This window comes from Ascaphus truei, chromosome 2 (genome assembly GCF_040206685.1).
Source record: "Ascaphus truei isolate aAscTru1 chromosome 2, aAscTru1.hap1, whole genome shotgun sequence".
Lineage (NCBI taxonomy): Eukaryota > Metazoa > Chordata > Amphibia > Anura > Ascaphidae > Ascaphus > Ascaphus truei.
The window spans coordinates 430,802,630-430,824,441 of record NC_134484.1 but is presented as its reverse complement, the minus strand read 5'-3'; the positions used below and the strand labels follow the sequence as shown (position 1 = coordinate 430,824,441).

At 44.6% G+C, this 21,812-nt stretch overlaps 1 protein-coding gene across 1 annotated transcript; it reads left to right on the top strand.

Annotated features, from left to right (window-relative positions):
- Positions 1-20,197: 20,197 nt before the first annotated feature.
- Positions 20,198-21,564, top strand: LOC142488277 (uncharacterized). The gene is made up of 2 exons (XM_075588650.1): positions 20,198-20,264; positions 20,630-21,564. Exons 1-2 carry the CDS (start codon positions 20,216-20,218, stop codon positions 21,562-21,564), a joined length of 984 nt encoding a protein of 327 aa, XP_075444765.1. The 5' UTR covers positions 20,198-20,215.
- The last annotated feature ends 248 nt before the right edge of the window (positions 21,565-21,812 follow it).

Here is a 21,812-nt window from a genome sequence, read left to right as displayed (position 1 = left end):
TCCAGGAACCAATAGATGATGTCGGTTTTCCTTATCTGTCCAGCTCCAGTGTTTGGTAACTCATGTCTTAGAACATGAAATGCTTTTGAAGATTAAGGGGCCAATGCAGAAAGTGGCGAGAAGCCCTATCTCGCCAGTTTTTTGCCAAATATGCCTACAGCAATTCAGTAAATGGTGAAAAACTGGCGAGATGAGGAAAATCCGGCGGTTTTTTTTTGGCGTGAAAAAAATCTCGCCGCGTGGGTGGTGAGATGCAATATCTCTCCAATTTAAAACCCCGCTGTATTCTAGTATCCCCGATCAGCATCTCGGCGCTGATCGCGGCTATAAAATGGAGAGATTTTCTCAAAATCGCTCCGCCAACAAGAAAGTGGTGCTGAGCGGCGAAAAGGGACATACCTGCACCCATCCCTGCTAACCACAATATATATATATATATATATATATATATATATATATATATATATATATATATATATAATTAACTAAATAATACACCAGTAACCCCTTCAGTTTCATATATTTATTGGCATGCACAGCAATGACACTATAGGGCTCGCCATCTCTCTGCCGGATTCCTCTCCCAGATATGCGCACTTTCCTGCATACTGCGAGGGGAATCCGCCAAAAAGATGAAGAGTTTAAAGTATGGCGAATGGCCATTCTCGCAGTTCTCTGCATTGGCCCCTTAATCTGATGTATGCAGAATACTTTCCATTTTTGAAAATATTTTTTTTTATTTAATTTACTACACTATGAGCCTCGTGCGCTGTTTTTTGTCTTTATTTCTCGTTTAGTGTGTGTGGGTTGCTGAGCCACCCCTGTTCAACAGGTGCAGACGCTCCTTTTTTTGACAATTATAAGATCATGTATTTTTTTACATATCACTGTTTAATTGTGTATATATCACATATATCTTTTTGGGGTATTTTGGATCTGAATTCCAGTATTATTCCATTACATTCGTGAATTTCACTTTCCCTGAATTTATTATAGTAGCGCACTTATTTTTTCTGTTTTTTACTATCACAGGAGAGATGAGATGTCCGCGATGGTGTGGGGGTATAGGGCAGACTTTTGGGGATTCCTCTGGTTCTTTCCTTCTTGGTGACTGCGCCTCCAGACATAGGGGGCTTAAGCAAGGACAAATGCGGTCCCCGCTATTACAGTCCTTACTCTCAATACCTCTCTCCACACAGACTTCAGCGGAGCCAGAAGTATAAATGAGGATGATCTTTATTACAGCAGCAACTTCAGGTGTCGTTGCAGTGTATGCTCCAGTTGATAAGGTAGAACCCTGGCTTCAGGGTGGTACTGGCCTTTGGATAATGGTGAAGCCTCAGTGGATTAGATTATGCACTCAGCCCATGAGGGGCTGAGCACATGTCTCACTCCCAGCCAGGAGGAGATGAGGAGAGCTCCTACCCCATGAAGGGATATTCTGGAACCCAACTCACTACTGAAGGACTCACCCCTAAGGGGCTGAACTTAATTCTATAATTTAGGCACTTCCTTCCTGAAGCTCAAAGAGGGAGGGCACAGTATCTGTACCACCATTGGCTATCACAGATCCCCGTGTCATCCCTGTCACTCAGAAATTCAGCATGAGGAGGGGGAAAACCCCATCGGATAGCATGTCACTGTCTGTGTCTTACTAGAACTTACATGACATGGAATGTAGAGAGATAGCTGGACAAGCCATCGCTATACACATAAGCTGTTCCACTCTGTTCACCATACTGTTAGTATACCTTTCTATCTTTGCCTTTACTAGTCAGGTGGCTCTACAGTATCAGCTCCAATTACGCAAATACACATAAGCTGGTCCACATGACTAAATTCTTTTAATATAAACACCTAGGATTTTAAGTACTGTATGCATGAATATTATGTATAACTATTCTAACCATCACTATATTTAGGTATCGACTACCATCTATTAATATTGTGAATGTATAGTATTAGGATTGATATCACTAGTATCCTTGATACTGGCAACATGGCTGTTATCTTCTATACCATCAGGAGATATGTATATGTGTATATCATCCTGAATCCTGTGTTTTGTAATACTGCTCTACCAGAGTAAATATCCATACATTCACCGCCCATGCTTCTATTGGGTCTGTGGTTCAACGACTCTAATCCATAGGTATTTTTGTACCTATATTTGCTCATTTCTATATATTTGGATTTGATAAAAAGTCGTATAGGCAATTTAGATATATGCAATATATATTTACATACAAATATGTTTTAGTCGTTGACATATTATTTTAATTAATCTGTGTAGGCTTAAGATAGTTTTCTCCGTCCCTTAGTGGCGAAGTCTCAGGTATTTACCACATAGAGACCATAGATTGGGGTATTGAACCCTTCACAATCACTCTATGTGTCTCCAGGTTGCAAACATCTACCGTACAGTGTAACCTGGCTTCAATGATATCAATCATATATATCTAGTGTATATTAGTTACCATTCACAGGGCAGTAACAATAATAGGACATATTAATTCATTAACTGTCTGGTTATTTACAGTGAGCACTAGTGTCTACCTTATTTAATTATATTTTATTTGTACTTGGTGTTTCTCTGTATTTTCAGTTTGTCCAATATTATTTTACGATAAAGACACTATTAAAAGTTATATTTTAACATTACAATTCATCATATTGACGAGTGCTAGTTCTTAAGGGGCTTCTTCTTCTTGCCTAGACAAGTTCTCTTCCTAGCTATAACACATCAACTATTATCAATCTTCTGTTAGAATCAGATTCTATTTGTTAACACTAAAGGGAATCCCTTTTCTTAACAGAAGGCCAACTCCTCATTTTTTACTATTAAGTTTATAGGAGGCTGACCAGTACTCCTGTATCCACTGTCTTTTTAGTTTATTGTGCTCAGGGTCATCCAGGTGTGTCCTGTGGCAAATGCCACATCTGTTTTTAGATTTTTTTTTAAGTGTAATACTTTTGCCTGTTTTCTGGGTAAGTTAATTCCATAAACATTCCAAATAATATATTTTAACTGACTTACTGTATCATAACTAATTACAAGTGGATAGTGTAGTATTCCATTTTAAGCTGGGATTCATCCACGTTCACGTCCAGAAGTTCTGTTATTATATTGGACAGTAGGATGTTTAGTTGATTTCCTCCAAATTTTTCAGAAACACTGGTAAAATGTTGATTGCTCCTCCTCAACTTGTTTTCTTGGTCATCTATCTTGTCTTTAAGTGCCTTTTGCATTTTTTCTATCTGTTGCATGTCTTCTGAGTTACCTGTTCTCTGTTCCAGTTCTTTACTCCTTTTATTATGTGAACTTAGTTGACCTTGAATACTTTCAAGAGATTTTTTGAATGGTTTCCAATTTAGAATCTCATATGGATGATATACTTTTAACTTCTTGACACTTTTTGGAGCCCAATTCTTGGGAGTTTTCATATATTGCATATTTCAGTATTAGCAAGGAATCTATGATAATTGATTGGATCAGTTATTTAGATGTAGCCCATGTTCCCCCCCCCCCCCCTCCCCGGACACAGATTGTCCCTCTAGGGTGTAGTGAGGGCTGGCTACGTGTATCTGGGTGGTGCGTACCTGCTTGTAACAGGAGGGCCTGAGTCTCCCGCGTTGGTATTGGGGACAACAGGACCAGGCTTCTGGGGTATTTGCCTTCATCTTCTTTAGCAACCGTGCAGCGCATCCATCTCCATAAGTCCCAGGGATGTGGGATAGGACCCTTACAGAGAAAACCCTGGTCCCAGGGCGAATGATCCAGCTCTCACCCACACACAGTCTTTATGTAAAATAGCAGCAGCTCTTTATTGTCCTTACAGCTTAGCAGTGGCAGCACACAACAGCAGCAGTAAACAGCAGTTCATATGCACAATGCACTCCACAGGTGTACAGGCTTGTTCTTCTCCTTTCCTCCAGGAATGTACCCCTGCAGGATGGCCTGGTTGGGGCTGCAATACCCCTGCCTCCACCCAAGGTAGGCCCTATGGATGAGGCCAGATCTCTCCCCCCTCACCCCCTCAGCAGGGTGAGGGGCATTGGTCCACACAATATAGTGCTATCCGCTCTACTCAGTCTGGCTGAGGGTCTCCTCCTGTCTCCTAGATCATACTCCTAGGGTAGAACTCCTCACAACACTCCTCCTCTCACAGGACATAACAGCCGGCCTCCTTTCTCTCTCAGCTCCCAGGACAGACAGACTGTCACTCACAGGAACAGCCTACTAAATAGAGTACAGCCCTGCCCCTTATGATGTCAGTAGGACCTCCCCTCTGTCCCAGGCCTGTCACAGAGTCAGGAGCCTACCTCTATCACTCAGGTCAGGGCTTGAAGGGGGAAAACCCATGATTACTACTGGCGCCTGCCCTTAACAGGACTTACTCCAGGAGAAAGATATGTAGTCCACTATTTCTTACAGGGGCTACATAGATATGGAAGTGAACTGGATATTTCCTTTTTCTCCTCATTTTTAAATGTTAGCAACAGTAGGATCAGGATTCTTATTTGTATTTAATTTATAGGGGGGATGGGGTCTAATGATTACTTTAAGTTATCTGTCTAAATATTGATTGGAAATGTTGGGTGCCATACAGTAAAATATTAATTAATCTGAATTAAGAGAGCTGTTCTTCTTGCCTTGTTAGGTTGCCTGTTTGGCCACTTATTTCTAATGTTTGTTTTTCTAGGCCTCCCGATTGTATGATTGCCTCTCTGACTCCTTGCTAAGGGGTTTCCCCCGATGTCAGTGGTGAATTGCTACACGTCTGAATCCACTGCTCTATTTTTATTGGGCCCGCAAGAGGTGACAATGCCTTAATGTTAGGCATGAAACGTTTTTTTTATTTATCTTTGTCAGTGTTTTTATAATAACATGTGAATTTTAGGGCCAATTGTAGCCTAGAAGAATTTTTTTTTCTGCATTAGTTCCAGAGGGTTTGAGGAGAGTGGGGTAAAATGGAAAATGTATTTAAGCTTAACCCTTCACAGCCATTCTGGGCCCTCAAAGAAAGGTACTGGCAAACTGACATACTGAACCATGGTACTGAGGGAGTTTAAACATATTTTAATATTGTGATAGATGGGGGTAAACCCTGTGTAGCGGTCATGTAAAATGCCTACAGTCATCTCTCCTGTTGGCAGTAAGGCCTGGTAAGTGTGGGCATGCCAGCAGTAATTATGGAGGTTTCCCCTCACACCCTGGTGGGGTGCCCTGTGTATGGCTGGGACTGGTCACATGCTCTGACTCCATGGTTAGTGATGTCAGAGGTGTGTCAGCCTCAGAAGCTTACATAAGGCACAGCACTGTGTTTAAAAATTAGTTCTGCTGAGAGGAGGAGGAAGAGTTCAGCTCTTGTCAGAGCTGAGGAAGGAGTTCAATTTCTATCAGAGTGTCAGTTATGTTATAGTAACTCCATGGGAGGCTGTGTCCAGGGACCTGGCACAGGACAGTGACTCCTGCGGGAATAAGTGAATCCCTGATCTAGGTGATATACCTATCTAAAGGGAGCACGGACGAGATGATCGGCTGAATATACCCATTGTGGAGGGCAGCTATGCCCACCGTGACAATAAAGATGGAGCTGATCAGAGAAACCCCTGTGTGTGAGAGTCCAATGATTTCACAGGAGGTTGCACCACCGAGGAGTTCCTTGTCAGGATCATCCCCATGCGGACGCAGGGGCCCTGGTGAGGTGGAGGCGCTGCACTGGAACTAGGTGAGACTCAGCACACTACCTCAGCTGCCTGTCTGACGGGTCCTCCCCACACACCATCATGCGGGAGACTCAGGAGTCCTGTAGCCAACAGGTGCACCATCAGGCATATCTACACTGTAATGGGGTCCGGTTAGACCACAGGGGCCAATGTGAGATTGGGTGGGTCAGGCCGGGGCAGAAATACCGTTACATTTGGAGGCGAGCTGCTGAGAGCAGATCTGTCATCAGGACAGGCTCTAGCTAGGTCACTTGGAAACAGGGAGAGTGTCTGCTGCCACTTTGTGCTGCGTAGGGACGGACCTAGGGGTGGTCAGGGGGCTGATGGAGTATGTCAGTTCGCAGGGACGACCTAGGGGCCTGAAAGGAGTGAGGGGTCTGGAGCCGGGTTATAGCTGACCGAGTCACCTTGAGGCAGTGCTAGTTGGTAGGATGCCAGAAGGGATAGCCTGTTAACTTGGTCAGGAATCCTGGAGAGGGTCTGCGCTAGGCTGACCAAGACAGGTAGGCGCCCCAAGTACTGCATGGCAGAGCCAGAGTACCTAGCCCATTCCAGACACTCACCGTAGGGAGCACAGACTGGGAGGAAGGAGCCACAGCAGACACTGAGAGAGTGAGCCTAGCCTGAGGTAGTGCAACACTGGGTCAAACCTAGATAAGGTACACATGTGGTGGTGCATCTGAAGCTGATGTTTATTGTACCGGTGTGGTGGCTGCCCCGCAGAGTGGAGCCCCATGTACGACAACTGTTACGAGAGAGTGGAGGATCCGCGTGGTGCGGAGAACATAAAATGGCGGACAGAGGCTGATGGGGAGGGCACCCGTGGCGTGCAACCCACTGAAGAGCAGACTGTCGCCGAGTTGTCATTGACCAGGCTGCTCTGGAGCGGAGCGAAGGCTATGGCTGCCCCGTTTTTATCCTGTATGGGACAGCGAGGGGCCACCCTTGAAGAGTGTGAAGAAATTGTTATAATTGGGGGAGAACCCCGTGAGGAGAGCAAACAGATGGACTTTTTGGGCTCAACAGTCAACCAAAATGGCGGTTCCCGCTTGCTAGGGAAACCGCATGGGACAGTTACAGAAAATGTGGCTGGTGCAGGACTTGCAAAAAGCTGGCCGGGAATGGCGCGAACAGCAGAGCCCCGCCCTGAAGGGGGGCATGGCGCGAAAGCTATGGCTGCGCCGGGATGGACAGTGACTAATTCAGCCCCTGTGCTGAGTCAACCGTTGAGTTTATGGGACCCTCCCCTGATTTCTACCAGGGGGAGTGACTATCAACTATGGCCTGTGGGGATGCACCCACTGGGCCCAGGGACTGATATTCAGACGGCGCCACTACAGAAAGTAGTTCCGGCCGTGGAAGAGCCGTGCAAAAAGGATGGTTATCTTGCATGAAGGGCGGCTGCCAGGAGAAGGCGGGAACTAGCCGCGGGAAAAGACCCCCACCCTTGTGGGGAAATTGGCGCGAAAACGCTAACCGCGCCCACCAGGACTGAGAGAGGTGCGGCCTTAATTAAGGGGCATGATATTCCCCTGTGGGACCCGCCCATTATTGCAACCCCTGGGGGCGGGTTCCAGCTCTGTCAGAGAAGGGAGGAGCCGAAGCAGGGAGTAGCGGATCCAGCAACTTCCATCAGTCAGTTGCGAGGAACCACTGAGAAGGAGAGACCTGTACAGGAAGTGGCTCCTGTAAAGAGAATGGCCTGCTCCTCCACTGTGGGCACAATGGTCTCTACACAGCCCTACTCAGTGCCCGGCGGGGTGCTAGTAGTGAGGGTGGCCAACACCGAGACGGTGGTCGGGCTCTGCCTACAATGCGGGCTGCCCGGAGGCACGGTCAACACGGCGGCACGTTGCCCTCATTGCGGGACTTTGTACCTGTGGCCTATGCCCACATTTATTCCTATACAGCCTGCTGACCCCCCGGTGGACGTGACAAGGCGCTCCGCCGAGTCCCCGGGCGCGCTATGGATCAACCGCGCGAGTCCCGGAAACAAGGGACTGGAGCCGGTCAAGTCGGCTGGGTCACTGGCGATTGAAGCGGCTGAATCAACCCCCGCGTTCGGGGAAAAGAGACTGTCACCCCGCCCGGAGACCCCTAAGTCCGGGCGAGGGGATTACTCAGACGAGGACCTCCGTGAGCTGGCGGTAGTAAAAACGGAGCTGAAAAGGCATACCGGGAGAACGACACCCCGTGGGGTGAGTGGCAGGACGTCCCCCGCAGATCGGCGATCCGACCGACGGAGTCCCGCCATCCCAGGACCTGGCGGAGACGGGAGAGAGACGCCTACACCCCTGCGGACGGGTAAGCCAAGCAGCCCTATTACTTACTTGGTTGCAGCAGACGGCGAAGCGCTGGAAGGGCCGCGCCAGGCCCAACGCGCATGTGGAGAGACGGCATCACTTCCGGTGGCGACGGCGGAGCAACCGGATGTCGTCATAGAGGAAGAGATCCCGCATGGGGGTCCCACGCGAGATGGCGACGCTTCCGGTTCCGGGGAGGACGTCTCTTCCGGTGGCGACGGCGGAACCCAGGAAGAAAAAGCAGCGACGCTTCGGCGATCGGGGGAAGGTCCCCGATCACTTACAAGGCCCAGAAATTGGAGAGACGATCTCAGGACTGAGGAGGGTGAGACATCATCCTTGGACCAGTCTACGGACAGCCAGGAGCGGGTCGTAACCCCGTGGGGTCCCGTTCCGTGCCCCTATGCCCAAACCCCCGCCATAGTTAATACCCCTACCCCCATCACACGGTCACCGGGTTCACCGCCTAGCCTGGAGTACGTGGACAATTCACAAGGGGGAGAGGGAAGACGGACTGGGGAAAGACAGCGCAGTGGCGCTACAGAGGGCGATTCACGGGGAGGGGGAGAATTGAGGGTAGCAGATACAGCACCCCAACCGGCAGTAAAGGCTCCGGGGTCCTCAAGGTGGTTCAACTCGCGATCCACAAGGTCGTCAGGGGTATTTTCATTTGATGACGACAGGGAACCAGGACCTAACCCATTTGAGGAGACCCGGTGGTGGGCCCGTTATTTGAAGGGTACTCCGCGTGGATGGACCGTACTCGGTTCCTCATCCGGCGGGAGGACGTGGTAGATTTCTGGTGGAAAGAGGGAGAGTTTACACCCGAGCAGAGGGACAGGGAATTACAGAAGAGGTGGTTCCAGCTGGAGCGTAGAGACATAGCGCCCATGGGTCCTGACACACTGTCAGATCCAGTCGATCCTGATGAGCCCCTATCATGGGTGTTACCTGGGAGGGCAGGTAATGCTGATCTGACCAGGGTCAGTAGGGCGGAGAGGGCTATAATAGTCAAATATAAAAAATCCCATGGGTTGGAGTATCCCTATGTTCCAGAGCCCCTGATGGATGAAATTGAGGACAATAGGGAAAAGTGGCTCCAAGAGACTATAGAGCTGTATTTAGTCAATAGGGGGAGCGCCATTGTAGGTAAGAAGGCGGAAGAAAGGATAGACACCCTGATGCGAGTGTGGAGCATAGGGAGAAATGTTCACAAACATAGGGTGACCTATGTGCCAGAGAGAGGATCGCCTAGGCATTATTATGTCACGGTCCTGGATATGGGTAACAGGGAGGTGAGGAAACCCGACCCAGATCACTATTTTTAGGGGGTACTAACGCATCACGCGGGTCTGTGGCTGCTGGTCGGGGCGGGCTTGGCGGATGACTGTATTCATGTGTGATGTTAATTATGTTTTCCGTTACAGTGCTTCCTGGAAAGAGGTATACAAATTTAGGTCCCAGCGAGGTCGATGAGATTCACCAGGGGGAGAATGTAGCGGTCATGTAAAATGCCTACAGTCATCTCTCCTGTTGGCAGTAAGGCCTGGTAAGTGTGGGCATGCCAGCAGTAATTATGGAGGTTTCCCCTCACACCCTGGTGGGGTGCCCTGTGTATGGCTGGGACTGGTCACATGCTCTGACTCCATGGTTAGTGATGTCAGAGGTGTGTCAGCCTCAGAAGCTTACATAAGGCACAGCACTGTGTTTAAAAGTTAGTTCTGCTGAGAGGAGGAGGAAGAGTTCAGCTCTTGTCAGAGCTGAGGAAGGAGTTCAATTTCTATCAGAGTGTCAGTTATGTTATAGTAACTCCATGGGAGGCTGTGTCCAGGGACCTGGCACAGGACAGTGATTCCTGCGGGAATAAGTGAATCCCTGATCTAGGTGATATACCTATCTAAAGGGAGCACGGACGAGATGATCGGCTGAATATACCCATTGTGGAGGGCAGCTATGCCCACCGTGACAATAAAGATGGAGCTGATCAGAGAAACCCCTGTGTGTGAGAGTCCAATGATTTCACAGGAGGTTGCACCACCGAGGAGTTCCTTGTCAGGATCATCCCCATGCGGACGCAGGGGCCCTGGTGAGGTGGAGGCGCTGCACTGGAACTAGGTGAGACTCAGCACACTACCTCAGCTGCCTGTCTGACGGGTCCTCCCCACACACCATCATGCGGGAGACTCAGGAGTCCTGTAGCCAACAGGTGCACCATCAGGCATATCTACACTGTAATGGGGTCCGGTTAGACCACAGGGGCCAATGTGAGATTGGGTGGGTCAGGCCGGGGCAGAAATACCGTTACACCTGTAACTAGTGCTCAAGGCCTTTAGGCATGGCAGATAATCCAATGATAATGTCAGTAGAAAAACGATCGCTGTCAGGCGGCTTTCAAAAGTGATAGTCAAAGACTCATGTAGCAGTGTGGACCGGATTACAGGGTCTGTGGCTGCTGGTCGGGGCGGGCTTGGCGGATGACTGTATTCATGTGTGATGTTAATTATGTTTTCCGTTACAGTGCTTCCTGGAAAGAGGTATACAAATTTAGGTCCCAGCGAGGTCGATGAGATTCACCAGGGGGAGAATGTAGCGGTCATGTAAAATGCCTACAGTCATCTCTCCTGTTGGCAGTAAGGCCTGGTAAGTGTGGGCATGCCAGCAGTAATTATGGAGGTTTCCCCTCACACCCTGGTGGGGTGCCCTGTGTATGGCTGGGACTGGTCACATGCTCTGACTCCATGGTTAGTGATGTCAGAGGTGTGTCAGCCTCAGAAGCTTACATAAGGCACAGCACTGTGTTTAAAAGTTAGTTCTGCTGAGAGGAGGAGGAAGAGTTCAGCTCTTGTCAGAGCTGAGGAAGGAGTTCAATTTCTATCAGAGTGTCAGTTATGTTATAGTAACTCCATGGGAGGCTGTGTCCAGGGACCTGGCACAGGACAGTGATTCCTGCGGGAATAAGTGAATCCCTGATCTAGGTGATATACCTATCTAAAGGGAGCACGGACGAGATGATCGGCTGAATATACCCATTGTGGAGGGCAGCTATGCCCACCGTGACAATAAAGATGGAGCTGATCAGAGAAACCCCTGTGTGTGAGAGTCCAATGATTTCACAGGAGGTTGCACCACCGAGGAGTTCCTTGTCAGGATCATCCCCATGCGGACGCAGGGGCCCTGGTGAGGTGGAGGCGCTGCACTGGAACTAGGTGAGACTCAGCACACTACCTCAGCTGCCTGTCTGACGGGTCCTCCCCACACACCATCATGCGGGAGACTCAGGAGTCCTGTAGCCAACAGGTGCACCATCAGGCATATCTATACTGTAATGGGGTCCGGTTAGACCACAGGGGCCAATGTGAGATTGGGTGGGTCAGGCCGGGGCAGAAATACCGTTACACCTGTAACTAGTGCTCAAGGCCTTTAGGCATGGCAGATAATCCAATGATAATGTCAGTAGAAAAACGATCGCTGTCAGGCGGCTTTCAAAAGTGATAGTCAAAGACTCATGTAGCAGTGTGGACCGGATTACAGGAGGGGGGGTGAATATGGCGGGAGCAGAGAAAGGGAGCCACCGGAGCACTCACCGGAAGGCAAGGGACCCAGCAACTTCCAACCCGATTCACCTGCAACACCACTAACCTGGTGTCACACACAGTCTCTGAACCCAGGGCTTTGGGTGAGTACTCACAGTGATGATGCCAGCAGGTATAGAGCAGCCGTAGATCTGATCACGGGGAAGCGTGTTCATGCCGAGGTAGAGTAGAAAACAAAAATGCAGAGAAGGCAGTGCACTGCCAGCTGGTAAGTGAAAAGATCAAAATCCAAGTGCAATCAATGAAAAATCGAATTTAATAGACAAAAATGGATTTACACATATCATAAGCGTAACTCTGACGCGTTTCATTCTTGCGTGGAACTTTGTCAAAGAGTAACTGGCCAAGTGCCCAGATGATCCTTAAATAGCTGCTTCTGGTCTCTGATAGGACCATATCATTAAAGGAGAGCCTATTAGTGCACACCTGACAAATACTAATTCAAACTTGCACTCCAATTCCACTATAGGAAAGAGTAGGGTTTGCTATATTCCAGGATCACATGGGAACTAAGAAATATATGAACAACAAATACAAATACAAATGTAAAAAATACAGTTAAAATCAAGAGATAAGTTTAAACCCCTAAAACAAAATAGCAATATTGTATGGACACTAAACTAAAAATAAAACCAATTAACTTAGCAATGTGTAAACTAATAAGCAACAACTATTAATGTGTCACAAACTGTATATAAATTAAAATAAAAAATTAAATTAAAAAAATATATAAATGAATTTATATAAATAAATGAATGACCAATGATAACCAAACACATATATAGAAATGAAGAAAGAAAAAATAAAGTGCGCAACAATTGTATGATATTCACAGTGCGATACACAACGCATGGCGCAATAATAAACAACTCAGTGATAGATCAAGTGTTCAGAGTCCAAATAAAAAGTGAAAACGTGATAATACAAAATGAGTGTTCTGTATACATAAACAGGACCTTATATGTGTAAAGATCAGTTGGTCTGCTGCTGTCAATGAGAGATGGCTCAAACACCTCTAGTAAGCTGGAGAAAAAAAAGAAAAAAAGCGCACAACGCTCATATTGAAATTAGTATAATTAAAAGTGCCAAACATGGAACAGATAGATAATGTGCGTTCATCAAGGTAGTAGGTTTAAAGCATATCATGTAACTTAGACATGGGTTTACTGCACCGGAACAGATGAATGAGACAGGCACCACTGGATCTCCACCCGAATTCATTTAAACGGCCATCAGACACTGCAGGGCGTCCAGCACCGCACAGAGGAGCGTTGTAGTCACGTCGCTGTTAGTCTCGGGAGAGACCTCTTCTGTCTCGGTATGCAGGGGGCAGTCCCAGTTAAGAGCAGGAAAATGGTTCTCCAGTTCAAAAGACCCCTATGTGCAGCACTCGCAGTGACGGTATCTCTGACTATGCCACCAATGTATCACGCTCACGTGGTCAAGCGGACTCAGTCAGAGGATCACTCTGTCACGCTGTCGGCATAAATGGGGTAATTAAAAACTTGTGAGAGCAAAATGCCTACTGGCCTGAACACACTGAGCAATATCGAGCGGCGGCTGATGACTTTAATGTATGGCGCCACGGTCATTGGTCATACAAAGTTGTCAGTGAGACAGTTTTAAGCCCCAAAAACAGTGGTGCAGGCAGGACAATATGGCAAAGTAATAAAATGCTAAAAATGTCCAATAACCTATGTGTTTTGTAGTACGCAGATTACTTCATCAGGGATTAATTAACAATGCATCCTGAAAAGCCTTTTAAACCCTTCAGTCTATGTAGATTGGATGAACCAGGGGGGTGTTCGGCTAATCACGACCAAGGGGTTGGTACAACACAGCTGCTGTAAGTACATAATTAATTATAAAAAAAGCAACATTTAATAACATCATCAGATAAAAACGAATATATTAAAGGCATATCAGGAACATATAGAAATATATATAAAAGTTACTTGCGACATAAATATAAAGAAGACTGAAAAAGATGAGAGAGAAAACAGTGTGAATTAGTAATCACATTATATCACATGGTAATCTTCAAGTTATAGTATTAGATTAGACACATGAATTGGGTCAAAGACTGACACATTAGAAAAAGCAGAGACCATGAAAACAAAAGAAGAGATCATTCCAAACCCGATAGGATAAAATATATCATTTTAAAAAGCTCATTTCCGTCAAAATGGTTAGAAAACCACAGAGAGAATTACTAAGATGCCTAAAAATATATAGCATTGCATCTAAAACTAAAAAAAGAACACGCATGGTAAATAATTATTTTACTAAAAATATCAACACCAATTGACGATATTTTCAGAAAAATGGTTATTTGACCATATCTTCTGCTGTTCCCACCTTCCCATAATTAAATTGGCGTAGCTAGGGGCAAATCGTGTCCCCATAGCCATGCGTCAAATTTGGATAAAAAAATTCTGACAGAAATAAAAAATAATTATGGGAGAGTTTAAAATAAACTCACTATTCAACGGGTATAGAGATTTATCATCTTCAAGGCATTGTTTGATGGCATCTACACCTTTTATATGTGGTATGTGGGTATAAAGTGCCTGTACATCACGTTATCCATCGATAGTTCTTCTTCCATGGGAAGTTGGTAACTAATTTAGTACAGCTGTTGAATCTTTAATGTATGAAGGCAATTTCACTTCATATGTCTGTAAAATATAATCCACATATTGTGACAGATTTCACATGAGGGGCTGTACACCGGAAATGATTTCTGCCTGAGGGTTAACCTTTGACTTATGCATTTTTGGTAAATGATAAAATATTGGAATCTTTGTAAATTCAGTGAATAGGAAGGTGTATTCGGTATTGGAAATAACAGTTTTTTGTTGTGCATCATCTAATAGAACCTTGAATTGATTAATGAAATCACTTGTGGGGTCCTTTGTAATTTCTTATAAAATGATAAATCATAAAGCAGCCTATGGGCCTCTTTTTCATAGTCTATCCTGTCTACGACTCCTCCCTTGTCCACTTGTCTTACAATTAGATTAGTATTTTATTTTAGGTTTTTTAATGCTAGACTCTCTTCTTTAGGCATCTTGCTCTCACTAGTTTTTAATTACCCCATTTATGCCGACAGCGTGACAGAGTGATCCTCTGACTGAGTCCGCTTGACCACGTGAGCATGATACATTGGTGGCATAGTCAGCGATACCGTCACTGCGAGGGCTGCACATTGGGGTCTTTTGAACTGGAGATCCATTTCCCTGCTCTTACCTGGGACTGCCCCCTGCATACCTATACAGGAGTGGTCTTTCCCGAGACTAACCGCAATGTGACTACAACGCTCCTATGTGCGGTGCTGGTTGGCCAACAGTGTCTGATGGTCATTGAAACGAATTTGGGTGGAGTTCCAGCGGTGCCTGTCTCATTCATCTGTTCCGGTGCAGTAAACCCATGTCTAAGTTACATGATATGCTTTAAACCTACTACCTTGTTGTACTCACATTACTTATCTGTTCCATGTTTGGCACTTTTAATTATACTTATTTCTCATATATAGAAATGGATATATAAATGAAACCAGGATCCAACTAGCTATAAATGAGTAAATATAAACCTCATTATAATCATAGATATAAACATGAATACAAATACCTATTCATTGATATAACCTTAAATCAATAAAAAATGAATAGAAAAACTAACAAAGGAATCAAACTCTAATGAAAAAACAAACCTTATTGAATAATTAAAGATATGATAAATGAAACTAATACAGAGCTAAATATATATATATATATATATATATATATATATATATATATATATATATATATATATATATATATATTATATATATATTTGTATTGTAAGAAGAGAGATTGGCCTGTACTTTGAGCCACTGTTTTTGTCCCCACTTTTGAAGATTGGGAAAACTCTGGCATTGTTCCAGGTCTTAGGGATATGGCCTGTAGACAGAATAGAGTTGACTATGGAAGCAATTGGTTTGGCAATGGCTGGGGCACCAAGTCTTAAGAACGTAGATTGCAGTAGGTCAGGTCCACATTGGCTGCTTAGTTTTAATTTGAGGAGCGTTTTGTAATTTCCTGTTTGGATACTGTGGCAAATTGAAAATTGTGGGCAGTGTTGGGACAGGATGGGGCTATATAGGTACTCACAGAATGATGTTTGGGTTGTGTTTCGCTAATAAGTTAGTAGCACACCCCACAAAGTAATCACTGAATGCATTTGCGATGTCAGTGGGGTTTGTCAGAGTAATATCCCCCTTAGTGATATTACTTGGTTGTTGATGGTTAGGAGGCTGGAATATATTGTTGATAACCTTCCAGAAGTTAGCTGGATTTGATGTATTCTGGTGGAGATTGTCAGAGTAATATTGTGCTTTTGCATGCCTTGTTTGCCTTGTGCACATGTTCCGCAGGCATCTGTAGTCATTAAGAACCTTTGTAGCGCCAGTTACTTTGTTGCTTTTCCACAAAGCATCCCTGAAATCGTAGAGTGCTATAAGGTCAGTTGTAACCAACGGAAGGTGGGCCCAGTACTATTATTCTGCGTAGTGGAGCATGGGAATTAAGTTGATTCTGTACCAAGGGTAGTTGGTAAGGTCAGCCAGAAACTGTTGTGGGTTAAAGTTTCTAAATGTTCAGTGAGGAGAATTTTGGGGCTTGATTGGGGTGGTTTAATTTTCCTTACACAGTACACTATTGCATGGTACCTGAAAATGTCAGGAAGGATGCCAGAGGATTGGATTCTTCTGGGATTTGAGGAGAGAATCCAGTCTATCAAGGAATGGTTATGAGATTTCAGGTTTGTTCGTGGAGGTTGTGAAATGAGTTGCGTTAGGTTAAGTGACTTGAGTTGTATCTGGATTTTGTGGTTTTTAGGGTCAAACCAATTGAAGTTGAAATCCCCAAGAACGAGCAGCTCACTCTTCTCCTTCAGAGAGGAAATGGAGCCAAGAAACTGGGTGATATCAGTCAGGGACTGGAGAGGGGCTTTAGGGGGGCGGTAGATGCCAGCAACCAGGATAGGCTTAGAAAAGGGAGGCAGATTTTACCAATAGAAATAGCAGCACAGGAACGGATTGAATATATGTAGGCAATGAAGAAATATGCAGCGTTTATGGACCATGGGGTTAGTCTTTGGTGAGAAGTACTTCAAATATATCCCTGGTGACATTAGCAATATTAACAGTAATAACAGTCTGGTTGCTTTGGTCATTTATAGTCAAAACACACTTTTCTTCATCTGTCTTTTAACGTTTTCAACTTCACAATTACATACATATATAAGCATAAATATATGACTGTCAACTTGGACTTGAAGACTATGAAGTGAATTCTTACAGATGTAGCAAGACATCCTGTCCCCAGCACCGCAGCAGAAAAAGCAAACACCTCCGACGCTGGGAATAGAGGGCCTCATGCAGTAAGCGACGATTATGTGAAATCGGCAAGCTTATCGATTAGTCATGTTATTGGCGTTTTTCCCTCTCCGTATGCAGTAAGTGCCGAATACATTCAAAATCAAGCCGAAAACAAATCCGACCACTCTCACGATGATGAGCCGATCACACACAGGTGTATCGGCGTGCGTGGCGGGGTGCTGTTAGGTTGCACAATCACAAATCTTGCTGAATCAGGCGAAACAAGCATGTATTTGATTGCGCGCCATATTTAAAGGCAACGTGTACTGCTAATCATTCTCTGTGTTGTTGGGAGTGAGAGAGAGAGAGACGCACAGAGCTGGACGATTGAAGATTTGCATATTGACTGAGAGACTTGTTGTGTATTGGGTGAGCTTTGTCCTTTGTTGTTTTGTTTACATCTTTGTCTTGTTTTATATGTGGAAGTGGTTCGTGTGATTGCCTGTACATTTCTTGTCTGTTTTTTGTGAGTGCTGGAAGTATGCCCGCAAAGCGTGGGAAGAGTGATGCTGGTGGGAGTGGGACTGCTACTCGTGCGAGTACGCGTCGGAGTGAACGTTCTGTTCAGGGGAGTGATGTTGCTGGTGCACCGAGTGGTGTTGCTGAGAGTGGGAGTGCTGTTGCTGGGAGTGGGAGTGCTGGTGCTGCGAGTGGTGTTGCTGGGAGTGGGAGTGCTGTTGCTGGGAGTGGGAGTGCTGTTGTTGGGAGTGGGAGTGCTGGTGCTGCGAGTGGTGTTGCTGGGAGTGGGAGTGCTGTTGTTGGGAGTGGGAGTGCTGTTGCTGTGAGTGGGAGTGCTGGTGCTGGGAGTGCTGGTGCTAGGAGTGGGAGTGCTGGTGCTGGGAGTGCTGCTGGTGGCGCAGTTGCTGATGGGGTGGATGGTGGTGGCGTGCTTGCTGGTGGGCAGCTTTTGGAGGCTCTTCCATTGGAAGAAGGAGAGTCCAGTCAGCACCAGCCAAGCTCTGACCCTAAACCTGCTCGGAAGAAACGTGTGGAGAAGCCACGTAATCCTCGCTTCAATGACCAGGAAAATACAGCTCTTGTCACTGGCATTCTGGAGCACTATGACAGTATCTATGGACATTTAGTAGGTAAGTGTACCTTTACATTTATTATTCAAATACATGTGATCCTAGGTCATCTGAGTTTTGTTCATATGCAAATATGGGTACACAATATCTTTCTATGTTCATTAGTGTGGAAACACAGCTTTTTATCATGCCTTACAAGGACAAATAAACACAGGCGGTCAATTTGCCAGAACTGCATACAATATGAATGCAACCTTGCTTACATGTATAGGTTTAGTAGTGAATGCTCATGTGCTTCACATATTACACATAAAACAGCATGTTTGCTATCTCTTGGAACAGCTAGCAGTGTAGGAAACTGGTGCTTATATTATTATTAATTCACCTCATATCTTTTATATGTTTTTCAAGGGCGGACAAGTGCAGCAAGCAAAAAAGAAATGTGGGACACAATAGTCATTGGTGTCAATGCCTGTGGGAATCGTGTCAGGGACAAGTATCATTGTCGGAAAAGATTTGATGATATTAGGTCCAAATTGAAAAAGAAAATACAAGACCAACGCGTGCATGCTACTGGCACTGGAGGTGGGCCCACACCACAACGTCTCATATTGACTCCATTGGAGGAGCTGCTTCGGCCAAAATTACTTACCGTCGTCGTGGAAGGCTTGGCTGGTGACCGTGACATTGGAATTTATCCGTCACAATTTCCAGCAGGTGATAAATATTACTGTACTAGGCGTGTCGTTGCTTACACTTATTTTGCATATTTACACTGCTTTTTATACTGTCTTCACAATATAAGCATACCTGCATCTATATATGTATATGTCTGATTCTGTATATATATATATCTCAAAATAGACATATATGTAGTAGTCCTACTAAAAGCAGTAACTAATATAGCACGTGCCATTGCGTGCTCATTTACATGTGAATTCCCAAAATGCATAGCTGCAGTGGAAGCAATTGATGGTGGGCGAAGATGGGGAACAACAGGGTAGTACACATGTGTAACACATGTTAATCAGAAATTATTACTAGCTACAGGTACAGAACAGAAATATGTAGAATATTATTGTGTATTTTATTTATTTTACTCCGACAAACATGACATTACTGCCTATTTTAAGCATGCATCAAATATATTGCATGCAACGGCCTACAAACATCACTTGCACTAACACATCTATAGTTGTTTATGAAAAGGTCCATTTTTGCTTTAACTCATATACAGACAGCATAATGAGGCACACGTATCATATTTTATGTCATTGTTTTCATAACTTAAAAACTGCACACGACTATTTAGCTCATCTACCATTGTGTTAAAGCAGCTGCAATTAATATCTCATCACAGCATACACTTCAACAGAGGGGGTGGGGTTCAGCACACACACTAATTGCAGCCTCATTTTAGGGTCAACTTAGTTCACACCATTTTCACCTGTTTCAAGTAATTGAAAGGTGTGGCTGATTAGGCTTTTTGGGGAAGGGAATACCGTTATTACAACCTGACTAGCACAACTGAAGTTAATCACACTCATTTGAAAGCTTCACTTTAGCTACTAAATGCCCCAACAACTCATTACTTATCAAAGCGTACGTCACACATTAGTTCACTCATATCTATAGTTGAACTACTATCAAAGACACATTATCACACACTGCATGTGTTGTCTTGTTGAGTCACAGCCACATTCAGGTGTGCCACATCTTCGATTAATGTACCACACATATCCTCTACCAAAAACAACACTTTTTGCAATATGACCACCTTCATGATAACCATTGTGAATGGTCATCTCATGATAGTTATGTACATTATGATACTGATATCACTACACAACATATGATTTTAAGGTACAAATTTAATCTATTTATCCTCACGCATTACTGCAGAAACATAGTATGTTGTATGTTAGGGAACTCAAAACTTCTAAGTACACAGGCATGTACAGTGTTATTACAACTATTTATGTTCACTTTCACACACATTTTCGGTTAAGGAACTGATGTTGTTAGTTAATCATAAATACAGAACATACAATATGTGTTTGTTCAATATTTACACATGTAAATGTCAAACTTATGTTATTGTTATATATAGTTGCCCCTGGAGGACATGTGTCACCTGAGATGGAACAAGTGTCTTCACCTGGGTCAGCCAGCTCAACACAACTACAAGGTGAGTGTATCAGTTGGTGGCCATATAATATGTGCTCTTCTATATGTTATGTTGTCATGTTCATTATTTGTTTTGCACATCTTCTTTAAATAGGATTACTTAGTGTCAGTGAAAATTAAGTGTAAGGCAACATGTATTGTGTTAGTGATGTGAACTATCATGTAGGACTTCTGAGTTTAGAGCAACTTTTCATTCATTCATATTTCATACTGAGTCCAAACATTATTCGTAAGTCAAGGTAGTTTTTAATGTGAGGTTATAAAACGTATGCTAACATGTTAGGTGTTACTTAGGACACAGTACAATTACATAGTAACACAGCATACATTAACATGCCATTTAATAATGTGTACATTTCTTTTTAGAACATCATGGTGATGAGGATGATGAGGATGATGAGGATGACGCCGCAGAAGAGACTGAAATACAATCAAGTGACCATGAAGAGGTGCCAATAGAAACTGTTGTACCGCCAAATCGTCCATCAACTTCCACATACGATGCAATTGTAGCTTCAGAGGGAAAAATAGTGGACGCAGAAAATCGTCGCCATTCAGACATGATGACAGTGCTGGAAAGGATGATTGGACTGCAGGAAGAAACAGTATCACAATTGGCACATCTCCACAGAGTCTTCATTGAAGTGCCTAAACAGTTGCAAAAAATCAACACCTCATTCGAAGCATTAGTTGTTCAGCAAACCCAAGCTAATTACTGGAGAATGACTAATGTACCCCAATTCAACACCTCACAGGCTGGATCATTACATGCTGGCCACTTCTCACCACATTCATCTGATCTTCAGTCACCAGGTCCCAATGTTACCGGTCAAGTAGCACACATTGGTGTGCAGGTTCCTGACGACATCCTACCGCTGCCATCTGTACTACATCACCAGCTGACACCTACAAAGGAGGCCACAAAAACACAACAGCACAAGCAGTTAGTACTGACCAGGAAAGATGAAACGGACCAACCATGTGTTGTGCACGGTGTACCAACTTGCTCACATGTGTCACTGCCCACAAGCCCTGTTGGTGAACAGTCACTGCCCAAAAGCCCTGTAGGTGAGTCACTGCCCACAAGCCCTGTAGGTGAGTCACTGCCCAAAAGCCCTGTAGGTGAGTCACTGCCCACAAGCCCTGTAGGTGAGTCACTGCCCATAAGCCCTGCCCGTGAAGTGCCAGAGGCCACTCAAAGTGGCTCTGTTGTGGCGAAAGTTGGTGGCAAACGAAAAAAAAAAATGCAAGAGACAACAAGCAGGCCTGTTACTCGCTCACAAAAGGAACAAAAAAAATAAATGTTATAATTCACTCAATATGTCTCTGCCCTTGTTTTGTTGACTTCACATTATCTAATTAATATTGTATGTATGCTGAAGACTGTGTTGTTTCCAAACTTTCAACTATGTTCTTGTACACGTGAAGTTTTGGAAATGTTAACACTCAATTAATGAATAGTGTTATAAATATTTATGTATTAATCGTCTGTTCAGTAATGGTCCACCTGGAACCAGTTGCAAAGTTTAGAGAAGCTGCCATTGACTTT

What these genes read in the sequence shown, in the direction of transcription:
- LOC142488277 (XM_075588650.1), top strand. Translation starts at nt 20,216, where the DNA reads ATGGAACAAGTGTCTTCACCTGGGTCAGCCAGCTCAACACAACTACAA. An exon ending in CAGCTCAACACAACTACAAG is followed by an intron (nt 20,265 to 20,629) that starts GTGAGTGTATCA and finishes ATTTCTTTTTAG; the next exon opens with AACATCATGGTGATGAGGAT.